The sequence below is a fragment of the Peromyscus leucopus genome, chromosome 4 (genome assembly GCF_004664715.2).
Source record: "Peromyscus leucopus breed LL Stock chromosome 4, UCI_PerLeu_2.1, whole genome shotgun sequence".
Taxonomy (NCBI): Eukaryota; Metazoa; Chordata; class Mammalia; order Rodentia; family Cricetidae; genus Peromyscus; species Peromyscus leucopus.
The window spans coordinates 95411169-95424009 of NC_051066.1; the positions used below are offsets into that span (position 1 = coordinate 95411169).

The window sequence follows — 12841 nt, forward strand, 5'->3', positions numbered from 1 at the left end:
GATGACCCGAGTTCAGTCCCTGGAGCCCCTGTGGTGGGAGGAGGGAGCTGACTCCTGCAAATTGTTCTCTGTGACGCTTGCAGTTATAAGCACATGCACGCACACATGCGCACACACACAAATTTGATAGTTTTAATAAGAGCTGGTTGAGGATCGCTGCTTTTAGAGAGCTCGGTTTAGTTTCCAGCACCCATGGCCACCTGTAACTATTTCTGGCCTCCCCAGGCACAGACATAGATACTTGTGGACAGATACACATATACATTAAAAAAAAATTTTTTTTTACATTTAAAAAAGGGTTTTTTTTGTTTTGTTTTTTGTTTTGATTTTTTTTTTTTTTTTTTTAAGAAAAAGAAATCAAAAAGAGCTGATTGGGCTAGTGTCCAGAGAAATCTCTGAGAGTATGGCATTGAGTCCCCAAACTTTGCCAAGCAGTGGTCAGTAGAAACACTGCTCTTCAGTTCATCCCAGGAACTGTGCAGAGTGCATACTGATGATTCCTGATAGGCTCTGGGGGTTTATGATGAACAGACTTCTAAAGCACTTGCCAGGCCTCCTTGGTTTCTACTGTTAGTTTTGTAAGCTAAGTCCTGGCTACCCGTTGAAATGACCCCTGGTAGATTCATTTTGTGCCTGGGCTTAGTAGGTCTAGTTGGTGCTTTAGTGGTAGTTTTTGTCTCCTTGGCAATTCAGAGGGTAGCCAGGGTTGAGGCCCACAGACACAGGTCGTATACGCAGTCTGGTAGGGTTGCTTAGCTGGTTACAGTCAGTGTGTACATTCTTTGAGATGCTGTCTCTCTTTCGTGTAGGCATGGCAATGACCAGCGAGTGTTCCGCCTGGAGTTTGTGTCAAACCAAGAATTCACAGAAAGTGAATTCATGAAGTGGAAGGAAGCAGTAAGTGTCTGGGCTGCTGGCAGCTGCCTGTGATCGGGTTCTTTCCTAAAGCCCTCACTGACAGCTTTCTTATCACATTTTGGTACAGATGTTTTCTGCTGGCATGCAGTTGCCCACTCTAGATGAAATCAATAAAAAGGAACTATCTATTAAAGACGCTCTCAATTATAAATTTAATGATCAGGACATTGAGGAGGTAAGAAACCTGAATCCCAGGGGCTGGGTTGTTTAAGACCAGATTGGAGAAGATCTGTCTTGCCTTGACATTTTCTGTGATATGTGAAATTAATTAAAGGGTTGCTTACTATTGATACCTCGTAATTTATACTTCATCAAGCCTTCCCTATACATTCTCATCTACAGTGAGACTACATAGACTCAAGTCTATTAGGATGTGTATTCCCCTAGGCTTGGTTCTTCTAGAACTTCCTTTCACCAAACTATTTTGGTCGAATTCTTGGACCTCTGCTCTCTTGGACAGTGGCTAGCCTTACAACACCAGGCCTTTGTTCTGCTGCTGTTTATGGATGCCTGCCTGCTCCTTCAGACTGTCCCAGAAGAATCTCTGTGACCACAGAAGCAGCACAGTGTCCCTTGGAATGAGTTTGCTCCCCCTCTGGGGAGTGGCACTGCTTTAGGATGAGCAGTCCCTCTAACTCGAGCTTACCTCCAAAGGGGCTCGCTTAGCCCAGCTACCAAAGTAGTTTAGGAATACCTCACTGCTGGTGTCTCCTCTCTGGTACAGATCGTAAAAGAGAAAGAAAGGTTCAGAAAAGCTCCACCAAACTATGCCATGAAGAAGACTCAGCTGCTAAAGGAAAAGGTAGGACTTGAACCCCTGTGCTTGTCATGTGAAGATGGAGAAATCACACTCATGTCCATTCTCTGCCCGAGTCAGGGAGAGCAGGGTGGCAGGGGGACCATGGTGGGCCCTGGGATAAGCAAAACAGGGTGTTCCTTGCTGTAAGTGCAGTCGATCTTTTCCTAGTCCTGTGTTTGCTTTACTATGAACCCCACTATAGCAGGTGGTTTTCCATTCCATCCATCAAGATAGGATGGACCTAGTTATGGAAGTTTGGCCATGTGGCCTATATCCTAAAGTTAATTAATGGTGCATCATTCCTGTCTGGGCTCACAGAGCCCGGTAACTAATGGGAAGGTAGGTATTGTACTGTTACGAACAAAAAGACACCTTGACTTTGTCGAGTACTTTTGTCGCTGTTTCTTCACATTTCCTATCATTGGTTCATCGTGTGGGGTGCCTTACCTGTGCTGTATGAGCTATTTAATAGAGAGCCAGCAACAGCCAAGAGCTCACATGTCTCTCTGTGTGCAGGCCATGGCTGAGGACCTGGGAGATCAGGACAAAGCCAAACAAATCCAAGACCAGCTAAATGAGCTGGAGGAGCGGGCAGAAGCCCTGGACCGCCAGCGAACCAAGAACATATCTGCGATCAGGTGTGTTAGTGATCCTGTTTTGGTAAGGACCCTGGCCTTGGCCGGCCTGTAGTCTTGTACATTCAGTGCTGCACAGACCCCACAGATCTCTGGGCTGCCGAGGTGCCAAGCTGCCCCACCTCTCTCACAGCCCACTGACTGACGACGCCTCTTTCTTTGTAGCTACATCAACCAGCGGAATCGGGAGTGGAACATTGTGGAGTCTGAGAAGGCTCTGGTGGTGAGTTTTAAACTTCACATGGATTACTGAAAAAACTCTAGTAAAATGATAGGAATTCCAGCATGATGGCACACACCTGTAATACCAGCACCTAGGAGGTGGCATCAGGAGGGTCAGTAGTTCAAGGCCAGCCTCAGCTGCTTATTGTCCAAAGCCAGTCTGGGTTATATAAGACTCTGCTTCAAAAAAGTAAAATTAGGACTAGTGAGATGGCGTTGCAGGTAAAAATGCTTGCCAGGCAAGCTTGGTGCCCTGAGTTCAAGCCCTAGAACCCACAGAGGTTAAAGAACCAACTCTACAGAGTTACCCTTTGACCTCCACACAGACAACCATGGCAGGCATGTGCCTCCCCACAAATAACAAAAGAATTTAGGTTAAACAAAAAAAAATTTTGTATTATCCATGTGTGGTTTTAAATTATTGAAATGATATACTTTTAGCATGCATTCACTCTGCTTCATATCTGCCCCTAGCATTTTTAATGTATGATACAAACTATCGGTTTTCTGGCCTGTTCTGCCCTTACATTCATTTTTATCTTTGCCATTGGTGCTTCTGTATCTATTTTGTTGGGGGTGGGGGTTGGTTCTTATTCCTGTGTCTAATTTGTTAGTTGGGTGGGTGGGGTTGGTTCTTGCTCCTGTATCTGTTCTGTTGGGGGAGGGTTGGTTCTTGCTCCTGTACCTGTTCTGCGGGGGGAGGGTTGGTTCTTGCTCCTGTACCTGTTCTGCGGGGGGAGGTTTGGTTCTTGCTTCTGTACCTGTTCTGTTGGGACTTGGTATTGCTCCAGCATCTGTTCTGTTGTTGGGGGAGGTTTTGTTTTTGTTCTGTTCTGCAGCTCAGCCTTGAACCCAGGCCTTATGTGTGCTAGGCAAGTGCTTTATCACTGAAAGGACAGACAGCTTTTGAATTTTTTCCTAGTTCCTTGCAAAGATGTTATTTATAATGTAAGCTTAGGACGAAAGAGAGGAGGAGGAGATCTAATGCATATTTTCTGTTTTAGGCTGAAAGTCACAACATGAAAAACCAGCAGATGGATCCCTTTACTAGGAGGCAGTGCAAACCCACCATCGTGTCCAATGTGAGTGCCTGAAGAGGACGTTTTGAGTTGGGACCTAGATTCTAGGACATAAAATGAATTCCATTAGGAAATTAATAAAGAAGTTAAAAATAATGTTTTTCTAGCTGGGATTTGCTTGCCTTGAGCTTGGGTCTGGATTCTTCCTTTTTTATCTTGCTATAGGGCATAACAGGTAGTGAAAACCTGGGAGTTAACCCTCTGTATCAGGGTGCACTGAAAACGTGCAGCAGATGTTAACATAGGAAGAGTCCCTGATCCACAGTGCTTGCGAGTAGAAACATCCCAGAGCTTGGGCATATTTAAAGTTGGAGATATTTGCAGTATATAGAGAGATAAATCTTGGGGATGAGGTACAGGTCTACAGAAGAAATGCATTTGTTTTGAATGTATGTATATATCACCTGAAGGTAACTTTTAATCAGACCTTTAGTACCTGTTTTTGACAATAAATGAGGTCAGATGTGGACTTGTCCACACATGGCACTGTGATGGTGCATGACATTTTAGATGCTGAAGCATTATGGGTTTGGGATTTTGATGCTAGAGGGCACAGCCTGTGTATGTTGGTTAGCATGGGGGCTAGATGGGCTGTTTTGATGGTTTTAATTATGCTTTTCTGCAGCTGACTTAAGGGAGACTCCTCTGAGCTGCTAATGGATGCCCAGTAGTACTTGTGATGTTAGTGGGAGTAAATGGGACAGAACTTGGCATGGGACTCTGAGTGTTAAGTAGTCTTTAAAATAATTTATGTATTTTCTTTCCCAGTCCAGAGACCCAGCTGTTCAGGCTGCCATTTTGGCCCAGCTAAATGCGAAATACGGTTCTGGAGTATTACCAGATGCTCCAAAGGAAATGAGCAAGGCAAGTATAGTACCTCCCTGCGGCTGTGGCGCTAGACTGCCGGCTAGGACCTCAGAGGCCGCCTTGCTTTGTGAAGGCCTGCTGTCCGTATAGGGAGGAACGTGGGTTGGGCTTGCGGGCCTTTCTTCAGCTATTTGCGAGTGTACTCACTGGTACTGAACTGTCTTCGGTTCTAAACTACTACTTACTGAGGCCTTGCCTGTGTTCAGGCCACCGACTTTCTAGACTTGTGCAGCACGTTTCCTCATAGAGAAAACTGTCCTGTGTATCCTACAGGGTGACTAGAAGAAACAGGTGACAAGTAAGGAGCAGACAGCTGTCAGTGTAAAGGCAAAAATGGTAATCCAGGAGGGCTCGTTCTTTAGTTGTTTGTTTTGTTCCCCTTTTCCCTTCTTACTGTGGCCTTGGCTGGGCTTGAACTTGCAGAGACCCTTCTGCCTCTGCATCCTCTGAGTGCTGGGATTACAGATGTGGTGGCACATGCCTGTGATTGGCGTACTCAGAGGAGAAGAAACGGCACCAGGAGTTCTAGAGTTTGAAGGCCGGCTGAGGTCATGAGACTGTTTCAGAGAAACCGGAAATGAACGGGAGCTGGGGGCGTGGCCAGTCGGTGCAGTGCTTGCCTAGTGCGGCATCGGAGCCCCACGGGGACGGGTGACTTATGCCATTATGTTTCCCTGGGCAGGGCGGGGGACGGTGAAGGCTGATGCGTCAAAATTGAAGCGAGTAGTTTTCAGTTTCCCACGTTGCCCTGACTAACCCATGAAGGCCTTGAATGTTGGGTCCGAAGGGGCCTACTGTCTGAAGCCCACCTTTTCCATTCGTATACCACAGACAAGTCTCCCTTCTCCTTTCCACATTGCAGCCTAGAAAGACTCTAAAAGGGAAGACTGTTCATGGCCCCTCCTGGTTTCCCTGAGAAACAATCTGAAAGGGGCGTTAGAGCTAGAAAGTACAGCTGAGTTGGAGAGAATGTGCCTGGCCGGCTCAAGGCACTGGGTTCCATTCATCAATACCACACAAAAAGTAAATGTGTGTGTGTGATTTTATATATATGTCAATTACAGAAAGAAGTGTCAGTCAAAGGGGTGGGAGGCTAATGAGATGGCTCAGTTGGTAAATTCCTCCCTCAAAAACATGAAGATTGGAGTTTGATCTCCAGAACCTATGTAAAAATGCTTAGGATAGTGGTTTCCATCCATAATCACAGTGTTGAGGAGGTAAAGGAGGTTCCTGGACTTGCTGGGTGCTAGCCTAGCCTAATTGATGAGATCAAGGCCAATGGGAGATGCTGTCTGAAAGGAGATATGTAGCATTTCTGAGGATCACATACAAGGTCGCCGTCCACATGTGTGTTGCACACATTAAAAAAGATGGGCGGGCTTATTATAAAAAGCATATGATTTTGAGTAAGAGCTTTGACCATCCATGACTGCTGTTTCTTTAAATCTATTTGTATATTATTTATCTTATGTTGTATGAATGTTTTACCTGCATTTATGTGCCTGGTGTCCACAGAGGTCAGAAGAAGGTACCTGATCCCCTGGAACTGGAGTTACCGATGGTTATGAACTTTCATGTGGGTGCTGGGAACTGAATCCAGGTCCTCTGAAAGTGCTCTTAACCATTTTGCCAGCCCTCCGGCCTCTCTGTTAGCACTTGAGTTTTATAATTTGTTTCCTTTTCTCATTGCAGGGTCAGGGAAAGGATAAAGATTTGAATTCTAAGTCAGCCAGTGACCTCTCAGAAGACTTGTTCAAAGTCCATGATTTTGATGTGAAGATTGACTTACAGGTTCCAAGCTCAGGTGTGTGTGTGTGTGTGTGTATGTTGGGACTTAGAAGGGACACCAGATAGATTTGTGGGTCTCTCAGCTTTGAGTCTTGACTATAGGGAAGAAAAGGAGGTACCTGCCTCTCAGGATCCATAGAACCAAGGCCAGATAGGGCACGGGTCCTTCTTGAGAGCAGAGTCCAGTCAGCAAGGCTCCCTGAGAAGGGAAGCCAAGATCAGAAGGCCTGTACCGATCCTAAGTTTACCAATTTATTCTTTCCCAGAGTCCAAAGCTTTGGCCATCACCTCCAAGGCCCCACCAGCCAAGGACGGAGCTCCAAGGAGATCTCTGAACTTAGAAGACTACAAGAAACGGCGGGGGCTTATTTGAGCACTCCCAGCCTGCTGCCTCCAACCCTGCATGCCCGTCAGAGTCCAGCTCTCCTCTTTTCCTCTGATTTGCCCTCTTTGGGCTGGAGCAGCAGTGGAACTGGGAAGAGACTCTAAACTGCCAGTCATTGTAATATAAACCATTTGCTGTATAGACCTCCCTTGTCTGCACCATCTCCCGCCAGCCCCCAGGTCCCACCCAAGGTGGATCTGTCCCATGTCTTTAGGTTTGTGTTTGCCCTCCCCACCCACTTTTGGTTTTGAACTAGCAGTTTGGCCACTCTGCACATTCAGTATTCCGGGGAGCTGGGGTTCTTACCGGACTCCTGGTGGCAACAGTGGCAGCACTTCAGTGTCCTCCAGACTGCCTTGGGCCTGACCTTGACCATGGCCCCTAACCCTTGCAGAGAGCAGGAACTGATGTCTGCCGAACTCTTTCCTCTCGTCATCTTTCCCTTCTTCCTGGGTCCATGGAAGAGGGATTTTCAAAAAGTTTAGTTTCCAAAAAGTGTACATTTATGGGGAGGGAGGGGGTCTAATTGAGAGAGTGTGTGTGTGGGTGTGTGTATGTGTATGTGTGTGGATTTTTTATCATTTTTTAAAATGCAGTACTCTTTGTATCAGTCTGTCATGGGTCTATAGCTGTTTCAGATTTTTTTTTTTTTTTTGAGCTGTACTTGAGCATCTGAAACTGCAAGAAAGAAACTGATTAAATGTGATTCTTCTTACTAAACAGGCCTGACTGCTGTAGCTGTGTGACTTCCTCCCCTTTTCCCAGCACTGTCCTCCCTACAGGAAACCCCTTCGAGCCCCCTTGCCCCACAGGCTGTGCCCTGGCAGGTGGGCAGGAAGCTCGTGGCAGGTCCCAGGGAGGGTAGCCAGAGTCTTGCTCATTGCACAGGTACAGCCTATAGCTTCTTGACTGAACGTAGCGCTTCTTGTCCCCTCCCAGTGTGCCTACCTGTCCTCCTAGTTGACTCTGTTTGATGTTTGGCAAGAATAACATTTTATTTTGTTTTTTAAAGAATTAATTCAACATGAATGTGGAGAGCAAACACAAAAAGATGTAGGTTTCAGATGTTACCAGCATGTGCAGTGGTGCGTGCGTGCGTGCGTGCGTGCGTGCCCGTGTGTGTCTGTGTGTGCATATATATGTATGGTGAGCATATATATATTGTTGTGCAGCTAGGGTGAAGCCAGCAAAGAGGTGTGTATGTCGTTATGAAATGTTTGAAAAGAGATAAGCTGACTGCTTGATAATCATTCTCAGGTGTAAAGCTCCAACTGTAAATAAAAGTGGCATTTAACAAATCTTTTCAGAACAAAGTACAGCTGATGATATCCTCCAAGCACTAGGCTGAAGGAACAGCTGAGAGCTGCTGATTCCACACGACGATGAGCTCTGTACTTCACTGACTCCTGTATAAGGAAGGGATGATGGGAAATCATGGAATTAAGTAGTATTTAAACAAAAGTGGACTTAATAGTTCTGATGGTTGAGTAAAGCCTTGGTGTTGCTTTATCTTAGTTTACATTTTTACTTTTTTAAAGAGCAGCGACAGCTGGTTTTGAAGAAGTATTGTGACTGTAGATCTGGAAGTGGGGCAGAGGACCGGTGATGGACTCCTTGCAATCATACATACTTGAAGAGTCCATCGACTGAAGCTCTTTGTAGACTGTTGTGTAAATGTGGAGTCACAGACTGTTGAACACCTGCACTCGAGCAGAGTCCTGGAGCTGCTGGGACCTCTCCTATCATGTCAGACTTGGACTTTTTTCTTCTTGTTTAAAGGACATAAAATCATAGAATCCATATAATCTGTGGAGTCATCCTGACCCACGTGTAGATCTGTATCTAGTATCATTTGGATTTGGACAAGTGTCAATGACATTATGGCTGTGTAATAAAATTTTTATTAAAACCACCATACACTGTAGCCCCTTGGCCACGCCCCACCTGCAGCTGCTGACATGCTGAGACCAAAGCACGGGGCAGGGAGAAAAGCCCACCAAAGAAGATTGAAAGGTAGCCTGGCGCCTGACCGCCTGTCTGGCGAGTCCAGTCAACATTCAGCATCTACCTGCAGTCTCAGCTGAGGCGGGACCTCTGAGCCAAGATCTCAGCCAGTCCTGAGACCTTAGCCTTGGCGCACCAACAGGGCTTCCTGGTGGGTGGTTTTTCTTGTGCTGGTAACAGTCTCAGCAGCTTGTCCACCACCCGAGCTTCTCTGCAGCCTTGGAAGGTGGAGCCCAAGGCTGTGGTCTCCATCTTTTTCATTCTGGGAAGTGACCCTCAGTATCCAGATGCCTAGATCATGCTGTCTATAGATCTGGTGTCTGATTTCTGACGGGCAGAGAAAGTCTGTTTTTGTTATTTTTCTGTGAAGTCCTGACTTGTCACTCAAACTGTAAAGATATTTGTAAATAAACTTGATGGCATTTTAACAAGGGGTCAGATTTAGTACACAGCTTGCATCCCAAGTGGCACCCGTAAAGCCCCGTTTGAAAGTCTCAACTCCTTTGTCCCCCTGCGTCCCCAGAATGACAGTAGCTGTCCTCAACTCTTCTTTGTTTGGTTTTGGTTTTAGGTTTGGTATTTGAGACAGGGTTTCTCTGTGCAGCCCTCACGGTCCTGCCACTCGCTGTGTAGACCAGGCTAGCCTGGAACTCAGAGATCCGCCTGCCTCTGCCTCCCAAGTGCTGGGGTTCAAGGTGTGCACCACCACTGCCCAGCTGTCCTCAACTCTCAAGCAGCATCCTCATAATGGTAGTTCCCCGGCCCAGTATGAGTTCCAGCATGAATCAGCTGAGCACGCAGATACCTAATGTGCTGCCCAGCCCCAGCCAGAACCTGGTCCTAACAGCTTTCTCATGGCCTGGGCACAGTTCCTTGGCCTAGTGTGTGGAGCAGGAGGCCAGGGACTGAGTATAGCTGATTTGCAGCAATCTTGCCCTACATGGTGAGATCTGAGAGCTCCCCGTGGTGCTGAGGTGGTGTCGTATTTATTTCCTTACCACTGTGTAAGCAGCAAAGACCTACACTCACCCTCAACAGAGGTGGTAGAAGCCAGGTGCCAGGCTGCCTGGTGTTGCTAAGATGGGACCCACAAGTTACCAGATGTTACCACTCACTGCTTGACTGTTGGGTCCGGACAATGAGGAGACGAGCCACTTAGTCTTCAGTATCTGGTTGCTGTGTGGCAGCCACTTACTGCCTGTCTGAAGAAGACAACCTCCAGTACAGGTGGAGAGAAGTGTGTAAGCTTCTCCCAGGAGAGGAGACTGTTCTTTGAATGGCCTCGCTGCTCTAAGGAGCCAGGAAGCCATTAAAGTCAGTTCAAGCTTATTTACTTGTTGAGCAGGTTTTCAAAGATTGAAGGCTGGCACTGGGTTCCTTTGAGGAACTACAAGGGGCAGCGTTTGTAAGAGGGTCCCCTGCAGCTGTAAGGCTGCCTAGGCCTGCCCCAGCGTCCGGTGGATGGCCTGGGGTAGCACCCGGCCGCTGGAGTGCAGGCACAACTCGGTACTCCAGACTGCTGTGTACCCAAGATAGCCGAGGACCAGAGGCAGTCGCTGGTTCAGGGCCCATCACCCAGCACCACCGCTTAATCCCTAGGGATAACCCATTTCTCTGACACAGTACCCCTTCTTTAGATGGATAATGTGCTGGGCATGGTGGCCCATGTCTTTAATCCCAGAACAACCACCAAAATAGCGGTAGCTAAGTTGGCAGTGTCTGGCATTAAACAAGGCTCTAGGTTCAATCCTAACAGGTGGAGGCTGGATGGATTTAAAAAAAAAATCAAGGTCATCTTCAACTACATAGTCAGTCTCATCTCGCATGGGGAATCTTCCAGGGCTTCCGCATCATTCTCCGACCTTTCAACATACACTTCCACTAAAGACTCACACCCCCCCCCGCCCCCACACCCCTCAAGAGTATTGAAACTCAAGCCAGAAAAATATAAAGAATCCCAGCAAATTTCCAGTTCTTCCCATAACTACATCGAAGCCAGGTCCAGAAGTGCAGGTTTATCTCCACCGACTTACCCTGGGGAACTCCCTAGCTGAAAAAGTCACCTCCATGGAAGCCTTCCTGGGACTCGCCTCTGCCGTGGGTGTCCTTCCAGCTCCCCCTAGCGCAGCACTTACCAATGGAATTGGGAGCTAACCCCAACCAGGGAGCACCCAGCCTCGAGGAGCGCTTACTGGACCACAGATAAACGAAGAAGGAAGGAGGAGAAAGGATCAAGCTGACATCATGCCAGGACGACCATACCTTGGGTTCTAGAAACGGGCTGCGAAAGGTGGAGCCGGCCGGCTGGCTAAGAGGGTGTGTCGTACTGGATCTGATGGGTCCCCGGGTCTTGGCAGCCCTAGCAGGAGGGTGAGCAGCAACTGGGATGGGCGTGGCCTGCACCTGTGAGTGCTTGCACGTGCGTGAATCCCGCCCTCCCCCTGCCCCCCACCCTCATCCCGCAGCTGGAGGCTCCCCAGGATATTAACGGAGCGAGGTATTGACACTCAAACTTGCTCCTGGGTCATGGTGCCAGGTGACTCAGTGACCTAAACTCACATGCAGTGAGCCAATGGCAGCTTCCTGGGGTTCCTGCTTCCAGTCCTACTCTGATGCTCTGTGGACTAGGTCCCCTGAGAGGAGGTCACATCTGCAGGTTCCGTGTTTTAGTTGAGAGCTGTATCTCCTACCCCTTCGACTGGGAAAGGCAGGGAAGTTCCTGATGAGCCACTTACCCAGCACATCCCTAGTGTGTGTGGGGCTTTAAGCAGTCAGCCTCAGTTTCTCCCTGTCCTCAGGCCCTCCCGGAGGTCATCACCTCCAAGTAGCTGGCCACTAGAAGAGGCCCTGCAGCTCCCTGTCCTCAAGAGAAGGTGTAGACTTAATAAACACAGGCTCCTGAAGGAACTGCAAACCTTGCTTCTGAAATGTGTCAGGAGGAGACACTGTTGTAACGGCACATACATAGTGACACTTGGGTTCATTTAGACAAGGGTGACATTGTGGAGGGCTAGCCAACTGCTAATTCCCGGGCCCTGCTATCATTATGACGGAATATTCCAGAATATTGTCACAAAGACTAAGCTATAGGTGTGGGGCAGATTGCTGGAGAAGAGATGAAACCCAGCACCAAGACGTGTCAGAGGTTGGGACTGTCCACTTTGCACATTTCCTCTTCCAGAAGGAGACCTGCTCTTCCCCACCCGAAAATCAGTCCTCTCTCCAGAATGCTCTGGGCAGAGCCAAACATCAGAGTGGCCACTTGAGAATGTTGGAAATAGATGAAGAAACCGAGAGGCCAAGATTCTCGAGGCTCCACTGACAATCCACTGGGAACAGTAAAGGAAGCTCGGCAGCATCCTACGGCCAGTTTTCTGGTTGGCTCCTTTGTGGTTTTCTTCCTGGGAAATGTGAAATAATGACCATTCCCAGGAACGGGGCCATTTGTTCCTATATCCTTTGCATCGAGCACCATTTCTGGTTCATTGCAGCTACTCAACAGGTGTTTGCTCTGTGAGTGAGTCAAGGAAGGCATTCCCACAAAACGGCGGAGTCTTACATTCAGAACATCCCTTGGAAGGCCCATGCCTCCTGGAGCATGTGCTACCAGAATGAGATTTTGTATTCATCCTACCTGGTCCAGAGGAAAGTGACATCCTAACACCCCGGCCCCCATCACTGAGCTGGCTCTGGTGAAGAGGACCTGGAGTCTCAGAGTAATGGGTCCCTCATTCAAGAGTGCATGATTTCTTGCCCCCTTTTCTTCCCTTGCTTGTCTTAAAGAACTGGAGGAGCTGGAGAGATGGCTCAGCAGTGGAAGTCCTTATCCAGAGGACCTGGGTTTGATTCCCAGCACCTACATGGTAGTTCACAACTGTCCGTAACTCTGGAGTTACAGTCCCATCCCAGGGGAACTGACACCCTCCTCTGGCCTCTGTGAACACTGGGTACTCATGTGGCACACAGATAGGCATGCAGGTGAAACACCCAAATACATAAAATTATATATATATATATATATATATATATATATATATATATATATATAGAGAGAGAGAGAGAGAGAGAGGGTTTCTCTATATAGCCTAAAGATCCACCTGCCTCTGCCTCCCAAGTGCTGGGATTAAAGGCCATCACACCGGAG

General features: G+C 47.8%; 1 protein-coding gene across 1 annotated transcript in view; it reads left to right on the plus strand.

Moving 5' to 3' along the window:
* Positions 1 to 9125, plus strand: part of LOC114692308 (RNA polymerase-associated protein RTF1 homolog) — a 62791-nt gene extending 53666 nt beyond the window's left edge. Inside the window, exons 10-18 of the mRNA XM_028867982.2 lie at positions 810 to 897; positions 986 to 1093; positions 1643 to 1720; positions 2234 to 2355; positions 2518 to 2575; positions 3579 to 3656; positions 4422 to 4517; positions 6213 to 6324; positions 6575 to 9125. Coding sequence (XP_028723815.1) covers positions 810 to 897; positions 986 to 1093; positions 1643 to 1720; positions 2234 to 2355; positions 2518 to 2575; positions 3579 to 3656; positions 4422 to 4517; positions 6213 to 6324; positions 6575 to 6681 — 847 coding nt within the window. The 3' untranslated portion in view covers positions 6682 to 9125. The remainder of the gene's footprint in view (positions 1 to 809; positions 898 to 985; positions 1094 to 1642; positions 1721 to 2233; positions 2356 to 2517; positions 2576 to 3578; positions 3657 to 4421; positions 4518 to 6212; positions 6325 to 6574) is intronic.
* Positions 9126 to 12841: the final 3716 nt, after the last annotated feature.